Raw genomic sequence first — 21911 nt, 5'->3', positions numbered from 1 at the left:
AGGAAGGAGCTGGTAAGTTCTTCTCAATGTTTCTGACTTTTGCCGGATTTCTTGACACACACTACCTATGAAATGCTTTATTTCCTTATTCTATGTGGCTCTTGTCCCTAGCACCCTCTTTTTAAGCCAATATTATGCACCCTGTGGTGTAACAGGTTGCTCCACCATCTCCTCATAACCTGAATGATGTTTGTGTAAAAGTGTTGTTTAGATAGTTAGCATATACAGAATTTTCACTGTGCACACATTGAGTCTGGTTTTTTCAGACACAATGGGAAAAGCTTGAGCAAGGACATCAGCAAGGTGCAATGCTGTCAAGATTCTCCACCTGTTCTGGCAGTGGCATTTATACTTTGGCAATATGGCTTGGCACTGTTTCGGAAGGCACAGAGCAAGCACCTCTGCTAGCAATGTAAATGATGGAAAAAACAGTTGAAAGAAGTTGAGGAGAAATGGGAATCTGTCTTTATATCTTCTTTATTCCGAACATGCTTACTCTAATATTTCCTTCGGTTCTTCTCTAGCTGGAGTACTACATATCTTCCGTTTCTCCAGATTCATATGTTTCTATCACTGAAAGCCTTCTTTTATCTGGCCACAAAGTGATAATCATAACCTGTTTTCACAGGTAGAGCCAAGAGATACGAGGTAACTCACATAAGGCATATTGACAAAGACAATAGCTTTTTTGTGACTCAAAGAGAATGAGAAAAATCATTTATATTATGCTGATATGCATATGTCAGTAATGTCAAATTAAATGTACGATAGGAGAGTGCTGATGACTTGTTAATTCTAATTATCTCTGAACAGAGGATTTGTGCAGGTATTATAAAAACACAGTAATTATGGATATATTTTGTCTTTTAACATAAGAAGGAAAAACTGAACTATAAAGTAATAGGTCTAGTACTTTGCAATTTTAAAAAAGATAAAACAAAGAGTAACAGTAGAAAGTGAGCAGCTACCTTATTGTATATGTAGAGGATATTGGTGCTACGTCAGAGTGGATTTTGACCTCTTCAATGATCCAAAAATATATAAACTTATTGATTTAATAACAATAAATAAACAACGGGCAAATAGCCTTTTACTATGTCATGAAACATATGTTTGAAATAGCTGGGTAAAGTCATTAGGATATGGGGAAACTAGGTCATTGAAAGTTATAGAAGTAAGGCTTAAAAGCTGTATGTACAATTTCAAATTTCCATGATAGTGTGGGCCCAGTGATATGTTGGTATGAGAGAGGAAATGGATGGATGAGAAGCAATGAAGCAATGGTCCAAGGTGAATCTACATAAGGAATGACCTGTGCTGTTCCAGTTATGTATGTGTAGACAGTGAGCGAGCCCAAGGAAGAGATGACCTGTACAGTTTCTTTTATGTAGCAGGGTAAGGAAAGGGACAACTTCATGACAAAGATTATAGTATAAGAACACAATACCTACCCATATAATAAGGTGTGAGCTCAGTTATTACAAATGCCAAAGGTAGGACACACTAATGTGACTAAGTCATGCTAATGAAGTATCCTCCAAAGCATTCAAAAGCAAATGGATTTGTGTGTTGACTCACAGTATATGTGAGATTTGAAGTCATAGGAAAATAGCGCAGAGTGAAATGTCAGTGTGTAGCTCCTTATAGCAAGTAAAAACGTAAACCTTATAAATTTCACAGGGTGTATACGAGGTCAAGGAAAAAAAAATCCCGGATTTCCCGGTTAAAAATACACTTTCTCCCGGGTGAAAACATACTTTTTCCCTGTTAACTGACAGTATATTTTCTCTCGGAACTGTATAACTTATCAGTCCTTTGAATGATTATGGTTTTATACACAGGTGTAGAATTTCCCGGCACTATCGAAAACTAAACACAGGGAAAAAACACGTTCCCAGAGATCTTTGATGTGCAGCAACATGTACACTGCATATTTTCGTATTACGAAAGTATAAATTTGAATTCCACCAAACACCGCATGTTACTTTCTGAAGCATTGAAATTGAAATTGCGATGCGTTTTTGTAAGCCAGTCATAGCTCAAGTCACGTGATCTCGCCAGCCGATGACTGCAGTTATTCAGTGCTTAGGACACGTGATGTACTCAGCCAATAGCAACATCAATGTTAAGTAGCACGAACACACAAACAGAAAAAGTTAATGGTTCAATTTAATATACATAGTGTTGATACACGAAACGCAAAGCTTTCACATGTAATATTTGTCTATAAGATTAATACGCTGCAAGAGAAGCTAAGCTTTCACATATAATGTTGGTCTTTTATGCGCGTATTACAATTTAAGGTATATCACACAAATGTGCCAGTAAAATTTTAAATAACGACATAAATTTCTGATCTGGGCTCAAAATTCATCTAAATGACTCGTCATTGAAGAGCTGATTTTTAAATGAGAGTGAAATGCTCTGTGATTTAAGAGATTCGTCGTACATTCTCGCACATAGTTCCGGTGTAACTGCCAGTATGGTACTTTGATGGTAACGCTTTTCAAACCACCATCCGGAATATTTTCCCGCAACCTGTTAGTAATAGATTCGTTTCTGAAGATGCCAGAGAGTGCCAGATGACAGGCGTCACTGCGCTTGCGCAGCTACGATGTTGTAGGGAGCCCGTATGTTCGTACGTGTAAAACATTAAAAGATCTTACATTATATCATAAAAGAAACAAGACATCAGAGGATACTCCAAGAGCATTGGAATTGCATGACCCAAACTAAAATGTGCACATTTAAAGTGCACATTCGTATGTCCAGATTCCCAGTGAAGTAGGCCACGATCTGATATTAAGTTTTCAATGTGGTTTTCGGGATGTAAATTTTCTTGAAGTACCAGTACTGTGTTAACGCATGTTTGGTTCTTTATTATGGCATAATGCCATACGTGCTAGAAGTTGAAAACGTGCACCTGAAATGCAGCGAACAGTGTGTGGAATTAAACACTTTATTTCAAATATATTGTCTGCCTCAGCGGAAAAGATTAATAAAAGAAAATTCCGTTAGCAAACTGACAAAAATGACTTCATTGTTCTGCAAGGCAATTAATACTTGACTGTCAGAAAGGTGGAAATAAAATAAAATCTGCAGCTAGTAACACATTTTAGCCTTCCGTAATTATGTGAATGTATTTTAATTCACTTGATAGCTCCCGGGCACAAAAATCTGTTTTTTTATTTGACGTGAGAGCAGTAAACAAAGAGGAAACAGCAAATTCACTAAATCTAAACATGGGTCATGTGGAGACTACCCACTTCCCCACTGTAACTCAGACTGCTCTGCGCATCAGCCCTGGATCTACGATAATTCCGAACCTGGGCAATACCCTGCCACTCCCTCGAGCGTTTGAGATAGGACGTCAATAATTTAAAAAAATCGAATTTTCAAAAATATGTTCATTTTGTAGTGCACATCTTTCTGAAGAGTTTGATGAATAAAACATATGTGTTCGAGGAAATGTAACACGTGTCATTTGGTCGTAAGTGTGCCAAAGTGTAGTGCCTCGCCTCCTCACACAGCATTCTTCTATCACACGTCACTGTACTTCGCTCTGTGGAATGGAAACGTGTATATTTTGTGAGGGATGCCATCAAACCATATTCAGGACAGTGGGAATTAGAATGTCCTGTGGTACCTCTCCTGCTTACAGTCAGCCGGTTTGACATCCTGTCCCTTTTCTTTTCTTTTTTTTAAAAAAACTCTTCGAAAATCTGCACTCTTTATTCCCTATCGGTTAACAACTTGCTGCTTTGTGTGGCATAAAATTAAATATAGGATACATAAACCCAGTAAAGACATGAGACAAGCTAGACAATACACATTTCTTCAGTCCTTAGCTCCTAGAATTTTTTCTCTCTAATCTTGCTACAGCTTTACATGGCGTGCTTTCCTTTCTGCAAAAGAATCTATTACCTCAAAGTTCATCAAACGTTTTGCTGCATGAAACGTCGATATGCTGTTGTCTAATGCTGAAAAAGCTATTAATACAAATACGACTCAAGACTAGTGTGGTTTCCCAAACTGATTACGTCTATTTTGTCACTGTCTGCTAGATAAAACAAAATAGGCCTTTCTAATACTGCAACAATTGTAACACACATCAAATAAATGTGACTGTTTTGGCACAAACTGTCTTTTTTGTAATGACAGAATATAATTCACAAGGTACCAATATCAAATGCCTATTAGACCAGCTACAAGCAAAAAGCTTTACGTTAGGAAATAGTTTCACACTTCATTCATACGCTCCAGTTTCCCAGTTTCCGGTCAGGCGTTGTTACATGTTCGTACAATGCGTTTTCCAGCTTCTTCCAGAATAGAACTTAATGCAGCTGCTAGCCGGGGACAGTACAACTGGCCCTTACTAGTATAGCGATCTGACCAAAAATTTTCTGTCAAATTTTCATTTTCTTGGATACACTGAGAAGGCTGTTATTCGTTTATTTTCACTCCTGTAGTCCGAGTCTGTGGATGTCACTAGTAATTATAACAACGCTCATCATTCGCAAACCCAATCAACCACACAATCAGAGAGCGGTTGGCATTCATCCGTTCGGCCTTACTCCGCTCAGCTCGTACAGCCCCTTTTGTCTGTAGGAAAGTTTGTTTCTAATGCGACGAGGATTCCCCTGACAAAGACATCATGTACACTATGCAAGCATTCACAAATCAACTTACGGTTCATTCAGAAATCAACTTAGAATGTGTTCAAAAACCGACAGGAATGTGTTTCAAAGTCATACGAATAATCGATAGACTAACGTGCGCTGGATGCTAGTCGCTTTGTGAAACATGATTTTTTCCCTCAGGAATATGAATTTGCCCCCCCCCCCCCCCGCCCCCCTAGATCTGGGCCTGCTGTGCATGCATGAATCTGGCAGCCTGGGCACTTCAGTAAAATTTTTCCCGGTAGCATCTAGCATTCTAGCTGCTTGCTGCGACTGCTTACACAGCCAACAGCCACATTTCTGTAGCCAGAAGCGGGAGAAGGTACTACTCAACTGCACATGCGCATGATCCCACTCGTTAGTGCTAAAACGAATCTAATGTAAACAGCTGTGACGTCACGCTCATCAGTGGCAATTTGTTGTTACGAAGCATAGCCTTTGACACATTTTGCTGTAGGCAGACGCTTGTATGAGCACTGTGTTTTGTTGCTGTATATGGCATATTTCCTTTGCAATTGAAGTTTATTTTCGTTTTTTTCTCTCGTTCATGTTTTATTGCTGCAGTATTATCCTGCAGTAGCGGGATACAGTAATATCCTTTGTTAGAGTATCGGTTCTTACCAGTCAAAATTACAAAAATTTAACTGAAAACAAAAACAATGGAAAATTCCCGGAATTCTAAAAAATTCCCGGGTTTTCCCCAGTTTTCTCCCGGATGAAAAAATTCCCGGGTTTTTCCCGGATCTCCCGGTTGTCCCAGGTCTTATATACCCTGATTTCAATAACTTTGAGAACATGGGGCTGGTATATGCAGTGATTTAAAAGCAGTGTAAAGCTAATTGCCTTTGAGGAATATGGTACATTATAAAGATAAGCAAAAGAGAACTGAAACTGTTGTTAAATTAGTAATCACAAACTTAAAATGATTTCAGTTATGTATGATCATGCATGTTCTGCTGTGTGGAAAAACGATATTGAATTCAGTCTTATGACAGATTAATTATAGCAATTAAAATAATTTATCAAAAGTTGAAGATTATAAAAAAAATTGTAATTTGTTAAGTAAGTTATTTTTACACATCTATTTTCTTAGTGGGGAGACCTATGGTGTAACAGGTTGTTCTACATCTTCCTCGCAATCAGAAACCAGCTGTTCGTGTAGATATGTTCTTTAGGTAGTTAGCTTATACAGAATTTCCAGTGTGCACACTTTGATTTTGGTTTGTGCAGAGACAGTAGATGAATCCTTGTGATTGAATTACACTTTTGTGTGTCCCTGCATAGTGTGGTTGTATGAGCAAATTATGGAAATTCTTTTCTAGGTAGTAAACCCTAGTGGTGACACTAGTTATTGCCCTGGATGGGCAAACATTGGCTTATGCTTTTCACAACATTGTTAATACAGTGGATGGGTACACACTGGATTATGTTTTTTTGTGGCTGTGCATACTCTGTGGTACATCATTTGATCATCATCCAGAATCCTGTATGAAGGACATTGTACAAAGCATCCATTGCATCAAGAAGCAGCTGAAAGAGCTGAAAATAAGTAAGTAACATGCTCTGGATGAAAACATCAATTCAGTATTACAGAGGGTCCTCTACAGCATTGCCCCTTAGGTAGCTTGCATTTATCATAAATATCTCATCCAGTGTAAAGCCCAAGTGACTAAAGAAGCACAGGTGATTCTTATCCATATGAAGGTAAAGAAAATGAATCCAGAAAATTACTATTATTAACATAGGTTTGCTGCAGTATTCTTAAAAGATATTCTGAGTTTGAATATAATAAATTTCTCACATGATATCCTGCCGAAACTTGGATGAAGGGCAACAGGCAGATTCCATATTCCTAGATTTCCAGAAAAAGTTTGACACAGTGCACCATTGCAGAATGTTAACAAAGGTGAGAGCACACAGAACAGGTTCCCAGATATGAGAGTGCCTCGAAGACTTCTTAAGTAATAGCATATAGTACGTTGTCCTAAATGGCATGTGTTCATCAGAGATAAGAGTATCAACAGGAGTGCACAGGTAAGTGTGATAGGAATACTCTTACCCTCTATACAGGGTGTTGCAAAAAGGTACGGCCAAACTTCCAGGAAACATTCCTCACACACAAAGAAAGAAAATATGTTATGTGGACATGTGTCCGGAAACACTTACTTTCCATGTTAGAGCTCTCTTCGAATCACATTAATCATGAAATGGAAACACACAGCAACAGAACGTACCAGCATGACTTCAAACACTGTTACAGGAAATGTTCAAAATGTCCTCCGATAGCGAGGATACATGCGTCCACCCTCCCTCGCATGGACTCCCTGATGCGCTGATGTATCCCTGGAGAATGGCGTATTGTATCACAGCCGTCCACAATACAAGCACGAAGAGTCTCTACATTTGGTACCGAGGTTGCGTAGACAAGAGCTTTCAAATGCCCCCATAAATGAAAGTCAGGAGGGTTGAGGTCAGGAGAGTGTGGAGGCCACGGAATTGGTCCGCCTCTACCAATCCATCGGTCACCGAATCTGTTGTTGAGAAGCGTACGAACACTTCGACTGAAATGTGCAGGAGCTCCATCGTGCATGAACCACATGTTGTGTCGTACTTGTAAAGGCACATGTTCTAGCAGCACAGGTAGAGTATCCCATATGAAATCATGATAACATGCTCCATTGAGCGTAGGTGGAAGAACATGGGGCCCAATCAAGACATCACCAACAATGCCTGCCCTAACGTTCACAGAAAATCTGTGTTGATGACGTGATTGCACAATTGCATGCGGATTCTTGTCAGTCCACACATGTTGATTGTGAAAATTTACAATTTGATCATGTTGGAATGAAGCCTCATCCGTAAAGAGAACATTTGCACTGAAATGAGGATTGACACATTGTTGGATGAACCATTCGCAGAAGTGTGCCCGTGGAGGTCAATCAGCTGCTGATAGTGCCTGCACACGCTGTACACAGTACGGAAACAACTTGTTCTCCCGTAGCACTCTCCATACAGTGACGTGGTCAATGTTACCTTGTGCAGCAGCAACTTCTCTGACGCTGACATTAGGGTTATCGTCAACTGCACGAAGAATTGCCTCGTCCATTGCAGGTGTCCTCGTCGTTGTAGGTGATCCCCAGTTGCAAGTCATAGGCTGGAATGTTCCGTGGTCCCTAAGATGCCAATCAATTGCTTCGAACGTCTTCCTGTCGGGACACCTTCGTTCTGGAAATCTGTCTCAATCCTAACGTACCGCGCCACAGCTATTGCCCCGTGCTAATCCATACATCAAATGGGCATCTGCCAACTCTGCATTTGTAAACATTGCACTGACTGCAAAACCACGTTCGTGATGAACACTAACCTGTTGATGCTACGTACTGATGTGCTTGATGCTAGTACTGTAGAGCAATGAGTCGCATGTCAACACAAGCACCGAAGTCAACAGTACCTTCCTTCAATTGGGCCAACTGGCGGTGAATCGAGGAAGTACAGTACATACTGACGAAACTAAAATGAGCTCTAACATGGAAATTAAGCATTTCCAGACACATGTCCACATAACATCTTTTCTTTATTTGTGTGTGAGGAATGTTTCCTGAAAGTTTGGCCGTACCTTTTTGTAACACCCTGTATAGATAAATGATCTGATAGATAGGGTGAGCAGCAATCTGTGACTGTTTGCTAATGATTCTGTAGTGTACAGAATGGTTTAGTCATTGACTAACTATAGAAGGATACAAGATGGCTTAGAAAAAATTTATAGTTGATGTGATGAATTTCAGCTTATATATATATATATATATATAAGATGATATGACTTACCAAACGAAAGCACTGGCAGGTCGAAAGAGACACAAACAAACACAAACATACACACAAAATTCAAGCTTTCGCAACAAACTGTTGCCTCATCAGGAAAGAGGGAAGGAGAGGGAAAGACGAAAGGATGTGGGTTTTAAGGGAGAGGGTAAGGAGTCATTCCAATCCCGGGAGCGGAAAGACTTACCTTAGGGGGAAAAAAGGACAGGTATACACTCACGCACACACACACACACACACACACACACACACACACACACACATCAGCATATACACAGACACAAGCAGACATGTTTAAAGACAAAGAGTTTGGGCAGAGATGTCAGTCGAGGCGGAAGTGCAGAGGCGAAGATGTTGAATGACAGGTGAGGTATGAGTGGCGGCAACTTGAAATTAGCGGAGATTGAGGCCTGGTGGATAACGGGAAGAGAGGATATATTGAAGGGCAAGTTCCCATCTCCGGAGTTCGGATAGGTTGGTGTTAGTGGGAAGTATCCAGATAACCCGGACGGTGTAACACTGTGCCAAGATGTGCTGGCCGTGCACCAAGGCATGTTTAGCCACAGGGTGATCCTCATTACCAACAAACACTGTCTGCCTATGTCCATTCATGCGAATGGACAGTTTGTTGCTGGTCATTCCCACATAGAAAGCGTCACAGTGTAGGCAGGTCAGTTGGTAAATCACGTGGGTGCTTTCACACATGGCTCTGCCTTTGATCGTGTACACCTTCCGGGTTACAGGACTGGAGTAGGTGGTGGTGGAAGGGTGCATGGGACAGGTTTTACACCGGGGGCGGTTACAAGGGTAGGAGCCAGAGGGTAGGGAAGGTGGTTTGGGGATTTCATAGGGATGAACCAAGAGGTTACGAAGGTTAGGTGGACGGCGGAAAGACACGCTTGGTGGAGTGGGGAGGATATCATGAAGGATGGATCTCATTTCGGGGCAGGATTTGAGGAAGTCATATCCCTGCTGGAGAGCCACATTCAGAGTCTGATCCAGTTCCGGGAAGTATCCTGTCACAAGTGGGACACTTTTGAGGTTCTTCTGTGAGAGGTTCTGGGTTTGAGGGGATGAGGAAGTGGCTCTGGTTATTTGCTTCTGTACCAGGTCGGGAGGGTAGTTGCGGGATGCGAAAGCTGTTTTCAGGTTGTTGGTGTAATGGTTTAGGGATTCAGGACTGGAGCAGACTGTGTTTGTTTGTGTGTCTATCGACCTGCCAGAGCTTTTGTTTGGTAAGTCTCATCATCTTTGTTTTTATATATATATATATATATATATATATATATATATATATATATATATATATATATATATATATTCTTTATTTGTGGGCAGCTTTGAGCTTGGCACCATGTTAAGTGTCCTGCAATATATGTTACAGACTACAGATGTAAAATCAAATACCTGAAAATGGCATAACAAGCCAAACCCTGGGTTGTATTTAAATAAATAATAAAACAGTCAAATGGTGGTGTGTTGCTTCAAAAGAAAAAAAGTCAATTAAATATCTCGCGTAACTCTGAAAAGCATATAAAATGGAACAAGCATCTAAGGTCGGCAATATGGAAGGCGAATAGTCAGCTTTGGTCTATTCGGAGAATTTTAGGAAAGTGGAGCACACCTATAAAGGAGACTGCATATAGACCTGTAGCAAAATCCATTATTGAGTACTGCTAGGGTGTTTGGGATCCCCACCAGGTCAGATTACAGGAAGACTTCAAAACGATTCAGAGGCGGGCTGTTAGATTTGTTACCAGTATGTTTGATCAATACTTGTTTATTATGGAGATACTTCATGAACTCAAGTGGGAATCCGTGGAGGGAAGACAATGTTCTTCCCACACAACATTGATGAGAAAATTTAGAGAACTGGTTTTTGAAGCCGGCAGCAGAACAATCTACTGCCAACAACTTACATTTTGTGTAAGGACCACGATGGTAAATAAGAGAAATTAGGGCTCATACAGAGGCATACATACAGTCATTTCTCCCCCACTCCATTTGTGAGTGCAACAGGGAAGGAAAGTACAAGTAGTGGTACAAGGGATCCTCCACCATGCCCCATATGGTGGTTAGCAGAGTAAGTAAGTATGTATGTAAATCATCTGGTTGATCTAACCATTGCTGCTACATCTAGGATTTCAACGACTGCATAGTTTTTACCAACTTTATCTGTGTTTTGTGTCATTCCCGTAAAAACTTAAGGCATACAGTGTCAGTCATATAAAACATAGAGCAGAAAATTTATTTCAAAGCTGCTATAGATTCATGTGGTGACTTGATGGCTCACTGGCAAAGTGCCAGGCTAGAAATCTAAAGATCTCAGGGGTCAATCTCCAGTCAATACTAGGATTTTTATCTGTCAATTATCACTTTTTTCACCTCTGGAAATGTCTATTGCTAAGAAAAACGCTGAGTTGCACTGTGGTTCAGAAGTGACATTGAACTGTTTCTCCCCTTATAGCTGGCTGGGTAAGCCAGTTCAAAGGTCAGAGGAAAACATCATAACACTTCCAACAGGACTGTGCCTAGTAGAGCACTATTGTGTTCAAAATAATCTCTGCATTAGTAACTGCTTTACCACTTTTTATGGATTCATGCTTGAACATTTAACAAAATTTTAATAAAACAATTATGCCAACATTCTGCTCTTCTCCCTCCCTCCCCCCCCCCCCCCCCCCCTCCCTCCCTCCCTCCCAAGGTTATGTTTATGAAGATGTTGTCACATGTGATATCACAATAAAACTCAATTAAATTACATAGTAAACACACTCTATTTAATGACAGAATCTAAACCCTACATACCCGCTGCCTGATGTTCCATGGACTCTGAAACAAACAGAGGAAATATCCTAATGTACATCAATTATGTAATCAATGCTTGCTAGAAGCTACATAAAAATAAACAATAGTTGGAAGGGGGAGCAACTGCAGTAGAACATGTACTCTGGATTTGAAATCATTTTCTTTTAAGTCATGGCAGAAGCTGTGGTTCATAATGCCTGAAATTTGCCAGTTTCAACATTTTCTGCTGTTGCCATATTTACTTAATTAGCTTCAGCTTGCAAGAATCTGGATACTGTAAACAATGACTAGGACTGATCTTTGCCTTAAGGAAACATGGAACAGCATCATCTCGAGGACAAATTAAATCAGAGGAATTCTTAAATAAGCACTATATTGTAACTTGATACATTTCGTGCCACTTGATATGGAATTCAAATGAAAGACTCGTATTCTTAGTTAACAATGTATGCAAAATCTCTGAAAGCCTCAGGCTTAGTAATTTGTCTGAAAGGCATGGCAAACATCACACATCTGTAAAGAAAAATAGAGAGGACAGACATTATCAAAAATTTCCAACAGCAATTTAGAAGCTGAAAATATCTTCCAGTGACTTTTTTAAAGACGAAATGTGTGAAATGAAATGAAACTCTCTCTTCAGTTTTTTTTTTAATCTCTTCAATGCATGTACTGAACCATGTCAGAGATAAGTGCAACATGACACTGAACAATGTGAAGCAGAATATGCACCTCTGCAATTAGCAGTAACCTGCACCCTGCGTCCATTTAATGTGCAACAATAATGACTTGACAATTTACAATTTTTTTCTTCAAAATACCGCTCTGTAAATCAGTTAAATGACAAGGATATCATGCATGTGAATCAATTTCTTCATGATTTTATTTGCCAGAAGAACAACATGTTATACATTTTTGAGTATGATAGCAGAAATTTCAATACCTTTCACTGACAAACTATCTTTCACATCTCAAGAAACAATACAGACAAGTTCTTTTTCTGGATATCCAGATTAAATGGTAAGATTATTGGGGTGTAATGTTTATAGGGTGTATACAAAGACTGACCTGCATCTAAATTCAACCAGTTGCCTTCCTATTGTAGAAGTATAGTGATCTCTTGTGTACTTTACAGTCACAGCCATAAGAGTCATGAGCAGTGACAAGGAGAACACACAAACTATACATGGAATAAGTTTTTGTGCAAGCCATACAGTTTTCAGGAAGTGACTGGTATTGACACATCAAAGACAGCCATATGCAACAAACTACAGAGAAAGGTACGGAGAAAAAATAAGGAAAGAGTGAACACGTGTAAAAATAGCAGACTGGAATAGAGTCAGTATGATATTAAAAGAAAAATATGGGCAAATAAATTTGGAATATGTATATTGGAGATAGGGTACATGGCAATACGTGCTAATATGGATAAGAAAAAATGGAGAGATGGAGCAAAAAGATAATGGGCAGCCAAGAAAGAGCAGACAATTGGTATATACATGGAAAAAATCAGAGAAAAATACATAATGATGATAACCTTGTACTACATCAGAAAATTAAAGTGGCCGGAAGAAGACAAAAACAAACAGAAAAATCAATAAAGGATGGAAAGAGGTGGGCAGAGAAAAGAAGATCAACGTACACAATTAGGCAAGGATTCTATCTACATCCATACTCTGCAAATCAATGTGAAGTGTATGACAGAGGGTATTTCCAACTGCACCAGTTATTAGGGCCTCTTCTTGCACCATTCATAGGAGAAATAGATGTTTAAACACCTCTGGTGCATACTGTAATTACTCTAATATTGCCCTTGCATTCCCTATGGGAGTGATAATAGGGGATTGTAGTATATTCCTAGATTCATCAATCAAAACTGGTTCTTGAAACTTTTTATAAGTATGCTTTATCAGAATAGGTGGCATCTTATCTTCAAGTAACTGTCAGTACAGTTTCTTCAGCATCTCTGTAACACTCTCCCACACATCAAACAAACCTGTGACCATTCATGTTGCCCTTCTCTGTGTACATTTAATATCCCATCTTACTCCTATTTAGCAGAGGTCCCACACAACTGAGCAATAACTAACTACTCACTTCTGGGCACTGTTTTTTACTCACAGGATCTAGACATATTAAAGATAAAAGGGGCTATCTCGGCTGCAAATTTGGCATACAGTCTGTTAGGGATTTTATCATGGCCTTGAGCTTTGTTCGATTTTAGCAATCCAAGCTGTTTCTCAATGCCATTCATCCTTGCAGTGGTGCGAGAATTAAACTGGAGCAATAATCTTGGATTTTCATTTGTAAACGAATGAAAACCTCATTCAGCATTTCTGTTTTGGCTTTGCCATCCTCAATTTTAGTCTCATGCATGAATATCTGGACACTAACTTTGGTACCATTAACAGCCTTTACAAATGAGCAGAACTTATTTAAGTTTTGTAAGAGATCCTTTGATAATATGGCTATTATACAGCAGTCTCTGTGACTTTATAAATGATCCTATATCATGCAGGCTCTCTCTCATAATGAACTGTTCTACTAGGTACAATGCCTATGAACAACACGATCAACTATTCTTCTAAATCTGAGCTAAAGATTTTCAATATGCCCCTCTTCAGAGTTAAATGGTTCGAGCTTCTTATTTGGTGAATATATACCACCACCTATGTTCGACATCAACATGCAAAGACATGTTCAACATCAAAATGCAATGACCACCCACAGATGGCACGTGGCAGCACTAGTAGTGGACAGTATATAAAACATGTCGGGGGGCATGGAAATTAGCGTAATCATTTTCATAATGTGGAAATGGAGCGATTTATGTGACGTCCAAAATGGCATGATCATTGGCTTTCAGGCCAAAGAGGGAAGCATTTACGAAATGGCTAAATTTGAACTGTTCCTGGGCTGTCAGGGTGAAAGCATAGCATGCATAGTAAAACGGTGCTACTCAAAACCAGTACAAAGGAAACTGTGGTACACCAAAGCTCATAGACGACAGGGGCAAACACCAGATGCAGAGGAGTGTACTGGCAAATACACATGCAACTGTTGAGCAACTGACAGCCCAGATGAATCGAGGGGCTACCTACAGTGCCTCCTCAATGACTGTTCATTGAACATTGCTGTGTGTGTGTCTCGGCAGCAGGTGGCTGGTTCATACACCCAATGTTTTATGCTACATCAGATAGATAGCCGACACCTGACAATCATCAGAAAGATCCAGACTGGAGGAGGGAGTGTTATGGGCTGGAAAATATTTTTGTGGCATTCCCTGGGTGATATCATTCTGGAAGGTACAATGGATCAACACAAGCATGCATCTATCCTTGGGTACCATGTCCACCCCTGCATGTGATTTCTTTATCCTTGGCATGATGGCATCTACCAGCAGGACAATGTAATGTGTCAGACAGATTGCAGTGAATGTGTGAAGTTCGAACAGCACCAGGACAACTTTATGACAATTCCCTGGCCACCAAACTCACTGTCTTTAAATCCAATCCAGAATCTGTGGGACCACTCGATCAGGCTGCTCACACCATGAATCCTCAACCAAGAAACCTAATACAGCTGGCCAAGGCACTGGAATCAGTATGGCTCCATATCCCTGTCGGGATTTTCAGAACATCATTGACTCTCTTCCTGCACTTCTTGCAGCAGTCTGTGAAGCAAAAAGTGTTTATTCAGGCTTTTGACAGGTGATCACATTAATGTGACTGGACAGTGTCAATTCTTCTACTTGTTTTAGTTTCCATTTGTACTTTTAGTAATCACTGTTGCTACAAGTGCCTCATTGTTACTGATACCAGTTTCTATGTGGGTATCTTCAAAGAGGTCAGATCTATTTGTTGCTATTACGAGGGTGGTTTGAGAAGTTCTCGGCACGGAATAGAAAAAAAGTACTTACATCACTGAAACTTTTTTATTTTCCAATGTAGTCTACTTTTAGGTAAATGCACTTGGTCCAATGATGTTCCAGTGCCTTGATCCCATCTCGAAAATGAGTTTCCTCCAGACCTTCAATGTAGTTGTCAACGCCAGCTATCAATTCTTTGTTTGAAGTGAATCTTTGTCCACCAAGATAAAATTTCAGTTTTCGGTAGAGATGGAAATCTGATGGTGCCACATCAGGTAAATAAGGTGGGTGTGGCAACAATTCATACCTTAGCTCGTATAATTTTGCCATGGTAAAGCACATGTGTGCAGGCGCACATCAAGAGTCATGGTACCCATCTTGCAGACAATTTTTTCATTTCTAATTCTTCAGTTAAAATATGATATACCCTTTCAGATGACATCTGGCAAGTGTAAGAAATTTCACGCACTTTCAATCGGCGATCCTCCATGACCATTTTTGCAATGATTTCTGGAGAAGTGACACATCTTGGCTGACCACTATGAAGATCACCTAAGCTCTCCTGAACAAATTTAAATTCGTTTGTCCACTTGGCAACAGTTGAATATGCAGGAGCAGAGTCCCCCAGTGTATTCTGGAAATCAGCATGAATGTCCTTTGCTTTCATAATTTTCTTTACGACGTACATAATTACTGCTTGAATCTCGATTTTTCCCATCTTCGCAAATCACTACGGGGGAGTAACAACTGAGCCACGTCACTGCCACAGCTCTCTTCTGAGAGCACCGACACGGCATGTGTTTACAGGCAATAGTCCAATGAATATCATGAGAAAAACTCGTTGCACTAGCGCTGACCTCTCGTGGTGATCCCATGAACTTTTCAAACTACCCTCATAGATCCAATATATTCAATCATGAGTGGGCTTCCAAACAATCTGTTCTAGGCAGTTCTCAGAGGATGCATTTAGCAATGTTTCCAGGACATCTTGTCAAGCCTACCGCATAAAAAGCTGTTATGATGGCAACATCACTGAGGCACATATGTACTAGTGAACTTAGGTTTTCTCTCAAGTTTTTAGTTATTTCTGAAGATGAGCCTGGTGGTCAACAGAATATCTCTGATAGAGTGTCTTGCGAAGATGATCTCCATGCAGTTTCTATTTCTATCTCGATGGGTTGAGTGTCTACTGTAGCAAATACACCACTCCCATTTACCGTTATCCTCTGCTTTGATACATACTTAAATTTTCCCTAAAAATTTCACTACTATTGATTTCAGGTTTTAACTAGCTTTTCTGTTCCTAGCAAATGGGGCGTTCAAAAAGAAACGAGCCAGAGGCATAATTACAGAAACCAGTACCTGTATGTTAGAAGTATTGACCCTGGCTGTTGAGACACTTATCCCACTGTGACACAAGGCAGTGAATGATTGTCTCATAAAATTCCCAGGGCTGTGATGTTAACCAGGTCCGCACATACAGCTGGATGTCATCGTTCGAGGTGAATCATTGGCCCCTCAGAGCCTTTTTAAGAGGATCAAAAATGGCGTAATCACAGGGACAGATGTCCAGACTGTGTGGAGGGTGGCTGAGAACCTCCCATTTGAATTTCTGCAGGAGTGCCATGACTGTGTTGGCTGTATGAGGCTTTGCATTGTTGTGGAGCAAAATGAGCCCATGGGTGAGATTGCCTGGTCGTTTAGATTTGATCGCTTGGTGAAGGGTGGTCAAGGTTTGCAATAATGCTGGGCATTCACTGTTGTCTGGTGCTGCAGAAAGTGAATCAGAAGGGGGCCATCTTGGTCAAAGAAGAACGTCAGCATAACCTTTCCTGCACTCATGTGGATGGCAATGTCCAGCTGTACATGTGGAAGTAGTTAACACTGCAGCCCTGGGAATTTTATGAGACAGCCATTCACCACCTTGTGTCACAGTGGGACAAGTGTCTCAACAACCAGGGTCAGTACTTCTAACACATAGGCAATGGTTTCTGTAATTATGGCTCCGGCTCATTTCTTTTTGAACGCCCCTTATATTATGCAAGTTCACTGCTTTTCAGGAGTGCTTCAAACTCTGGCACTTTGTTACGAATGCTTCAGCAGTCAACCACTAGTATTTTAATATTCTCACCTGCAGGGGGCATTTCTGTGTATCTTATGCTGACACATCTAGGTTCCCTACAGCTGGATGGGGTGTTGCCTAATCTGGAAAGCTCTTATGTGCGCCCTAGATGCCTGGGTAGCACTCTAGATGTGTAGTACACACCTGACCCATTTAGGGAGACCTTACAGTTCACAGCCCTATGCCCCATGTCTAGGAAGTTGCAGGCTACCTTGTCGCATAACATTCGAAGTCTCTGGTTAAGTCCTTCTATTCGACTCACAATCAGGAACCAAGATCAATTCTGGTGATGCAAATTATGAGCTTAGATGAAACACTGAGCAAGGCTGGTTTTTCCAATTTTCTCTGCCAGTCACTGGAATGATCCACCTATGGCCTCGGAGCCCAGATGACGGGCATTGTTTTCTCAAAACTGTGCCACAATCTACAGTTGGTTGCACCTTGTTCCGTCAAATGGCTGCCAGAATAGTCTCTTCAAACATGTTGAATGTTGCCCCCCAGGCACATGCACTGAGTGCAATTGGCATTCTTTCAAATCCCTTGTTGTCATTTGCCTAAGTGATACAATTATTCGCCGTATGTTTTAACTGTCAATCATTAATAGACCTTTACCCTTTTGCATCTCCTTCCTCTTAAAACACGACACAACAGGTTTCCTAACAGGTGAAGTGAGCCTCACTAGCTCAGTTTCCATTTCTGTGGAAGGCAGCACCTTGAACTTGTTGGTTAGAAGGGATGGGTGTAACACCCCGAATTCTCCGTAGTACCTGTCTTCCCTACCACCGATGTGCCTCTCACAAACAAGGATAGAACCGAGTGGTTATAATTAAAATGCAGCTACTCACAGACATCCAGCGTGGGCCATAATTACCATATGGCAATGAAACATGGTAGATATTGTAGTGTGTTAATACAGAATGGACTTATGCAAGAAAAAGATTAGTTCCAATTTTGGCACTAGCTGCAATCTGGCATTGTGAATGCAAGAAAGATATATAGAAATGTTTCCATGTGTAATAGATTAGAAACAGGACATGAGCAGAAAAGGTCAAGCAAGTGAGACAGGCATAATGTTGACTTTACTACTAACCACTGCTTAGACAATTTGCTTACTATGAGTACTGTAGACAACAACGAGATGCTGTACAGTGCCAGATTTGCTCTTGGTGGCCAACATTGAACTAATTTTATTTCCACCGTAAATCAGTTCTGCATTAACACATTAGCATATCTACCTAGTTTCATTGTTATATGATAATTACAGCCCACACTGGACCTCCTTGAGCAGCTGTACTTTAATCTAAACCACCTGGTACTTCAGGTACTTCAAGTATCTCTGGTACATGACTTGCGTGCTCTCCAGAAACACCCATTTGCAGCAGCTTCCAGCTGGTTGACAATAGTCACGGCAATTTCCAGCTTCTTACAAGTGTCAACTAACTCCTCCTGTGTTTGGGAACAGCATTCATGGTGGGGCTGCACCAAGGCTGGTGCAAATTTTACAGAATAATAAACAAATAACTTTTACAATAAGCCTTATGATTCTCTTTTAATTTCTGGATCTGTTATGTTTCAGGTATTACTAATCCCCTTTAACCTCACGCAATTAGTGTGCAGAATGAGATTTCTATTAAACGTGTGATAATAGTTACAATTTTTTTTTTTTTTTTGAGGTTATAGTTGCTAACAAATTCAGAAAACAGAGTTAATTTGATAAATGCAGACATATAAACTCTGCTGGAAGGGAAAATAAAATGGAACAAAATATGCTAATTATAATGCCTATTTTTTTCTTTTCTTAGTACGAAATATGTTATGAACAGCATCACAACTTCTGAAACTTCTCAAAAACGTACATTTATTCACTGTGATATAAACTGGAATTCAGGATGAATGATTCTTTGAATGAGGATACCACTGCTAAAAACCATATAAAGCAGAAATGCTGATTACAGCATTACTAGCACATCATACATTTTTTGCAGTACACAACATACAAAAGTACACAATATATCATGACACATGCACAAAAATGGATTTAAATTTTACATAAAATTTTTGTACCAAATTTTTTATGTGCACTACTGTAGTGCAACATGTGTAAAAGAGAACTCATCTACCAAAGTTCTGAGAAAACTGCTATTAGAATCATACTTGATACTCCTTTGTGCTCAGTTATTCTCATCATTCACACATCTCGGTGGTTTCACATTCTCTTTGATCACTCAAGTATATTTCACCTGACATGCACAAACAACAACAAAATGGAAGACCTTGTAATGCTGCAAAAATCATATTATGATAATTAATCATTATTCACTAAGAGTTTAGGAACTGTAGGCAAGGAAGGAAGGTGAAGGAACTGACAGCTATAAATCTAAATCATGATAGTACATCTGGTAATTTAACTTTGACAATGATGCATAACAAATACAACATGAATGTCAAAAGCATTGTTCAAGTTCACAGGCTCCTGCAACCTGTGTAAATCTGAACAGAACTATTTTGGATATTAGCCACATCAGTGTGAGACACCAAAACAACTAACATAGCAATACTTATATCATCTTTGCAGTGGTCCCTTTCGAACAGTTCAAGAGTTCTTAAGAGGACCAGCGCAGAAATGGTTGAAATTTCTGCACGTTAGTTGTAGTGTTTCCTAAAGATGCAGCCTAATACTCGAAATGATTTTAGTAAACCATTTTTTGGTATTTGAAATCAATCTGACATACACATAAAATCCCACAGTGATATATTTATAAACTCAAAAAAGACCAGCTGATAATCAAAATTAAGGTCTCTGTAATTTGAATATAAAAACTTTGGTACAAAGTAAAGAACTGCCATGAAACATCTAAAATCAAATACCTTCCACAATCTGTCTTGATGCCACGGGTGATGGGTTGGAGCAAGCATATTGCTATTCTCGAGTGTGAGATCGGTGACGAAGGGTACCTCTTGAACTATCACGAGACTCAATAAGAGCTTCTTTCCGCACGATATCTATGTGGCCAAGGCGAATCATGCGTTCTTCCCACTCTTGCAGCCGTTCTTGGTAGTCTGCAAGATCACGCTGTGACTTTTTTGAGTACTCCTCCTTCTCATTATCAGGTAACTGTTGCCATTCCTCTGCAACTTTTGCCTGCCATTCCTGTAACAGTATGCATAACATCATTACAAAACTTTCAAGAAAGATTATTCTAAATGTGTCCAACATATTTCCTTTATGTTGTGTAGCATGTATTTACAATGATTGTCAAATTATGAAAATAATTAGAACTAATTAATTATTCATCACATACTTCAGAATATAAAGAAGAGAGGCATTAATTTCACACTGTTTAATTTTTAACATTTTAAAGTATTCATTCTTTTAATAGCATGATTATGATAGTGACTTTCAACTCTTGTAATGTTTTGCATATGCGAAAAGCTGATTCCTCATGTGTAGGCTCTTTGTATCCCTGTAATTTGTTGGATGAGCTAGTTCATGAGGTGCAGAAAGCAAAAGCATATCATCTATAATAGAGCAATTCGTGCTAAACTACCTTGACCATGAAGACAGTCTATCCATTCATGTAAAAACTATCCTTTCTGTTAGAAATAACTTCATTTTAAACTATGCATGAAGACTAACTACGAAGGTTACTTTTCAACATTATTGTTGTTCTGGCATTCAGTCTGAAAATGTGTTTGGTGCAGCTCTTCACACTAGTCTATCCTGTGAAAGCATCTTCAGCTTTGAATAGCTACTGCAACATACATCCATTTGAACCTGCTTACTGTAGCCAAACCTTTGCATCCCAGTACTATTTTTAGTCCCTCCACTTCCCTCCACTACCGAACTGAAAATTCATTGATGCCTCAGGATGCATCCTATCGACTGATCCTTCTTTAGTCAAGTAATGCCATAAATTTCTTTTTTCTCCAATTCAATTCAGTACTTTCTCATCAGTTATTCAATCTAATCCATCTAATCTTCAGCATTCTTCTGCAGCACCACATTCCATAAACTTTTATTCTCTTCTTGCCTGAACTACTTATCACCCAAGTTTCACTTCAACACATAGCTACTCTTGAGACTCAGAACAGACTTCCAAACACTGAATTTTATATTTGATGTCAACAAATTCCTCTTTTTCTGAAACACTTTTCTTTCATTTTATATCCTCTACTTTCGATAATCACTAGCTATTTTACTACTCAAATAGTAAAACTTGTCCATCACTTTTAATGCCTCATTTCTTAATCTACTACATTGATGTTTATCTTACAGCCTCCTTTCAATACACTATCCCCTCTATTCAACTGATCTTCCAGTCCTTATCTGTCTCCGACAGCCTCAAGTCTCAAACATCTATGATGTATACATGCAGACTGAAGCAACAAATGAAAATGTGTACCAAGGCTGGGATTCGAACCTGGGTCTCCTCCTCACTTAACAGATGCGCTAACCACTACTCCACCCAAACACAGTGGCTTTTGCACAAATGCATGGACTACCCTAGCATGCCTCCCTCCTCAATCCAAATTTCCATTGATGTCTCAGAGATCGCTCATTTCCTTCGAAGCTGAGACGCTATTCCTATACAGTTGGAGAGCCTCTGCAATCCCG

General features: G+C 39.7%; 1 protein-coding gene across 3 annotated transcripts in view; it reads right to left on the bottom strand.

Annotated features, from left to right (window-relative positions):
* The window catches only part of LOC124595664 (transcription factor A, mitochondrial), a 102139-nt gene that overhangs the window by 21437 nt on the left and 58791 nt on the right, over positions 1-21911 (bottom strand). For 2 of the 3 annotated variants that reach the window (XM_047134509.1, XM_047134508.1), the window contains exons 5-6: positions 20165-20447; positions 11310-11333 (exon numbers count right to left, since the gene is read on the bottom strand). In XM_047134509.1, coding sequence (XP_046990465.1) covers positions 20217-20447 — 231 coding nt within the window. In that variant the 3' untranslated portion in view covers positions 11310-11333; positions 20165-20216. The remainder of the gene's footprint in view (positions 1-11309; positions 11334-20164; positions 20448-21911) is intronic. The other variant, XM_047134510.1, reaches the window with a different exon arrangement.

Source organism: Schistocerca americana, chromosome 2 (assembly GCF_021461395.2).
Source record: "Schistocerca americana isolate TAMUIC-IGC-003095 chromosome 2, iqSchAmer2.1, whole genome shotgun sequence".
Classification (NCBI taxonomy): domain Eukaryota; kingdom Metazoa; phylum Arthropoda; class Insecta; order Orthoptera; family Acrididae; genus Schistocerca; species Schistocerca americana.
Note: the sequence above shows the minus strand (reverse complement) of the source record. Positions and strands in the feature narration are given on the sequence as shown.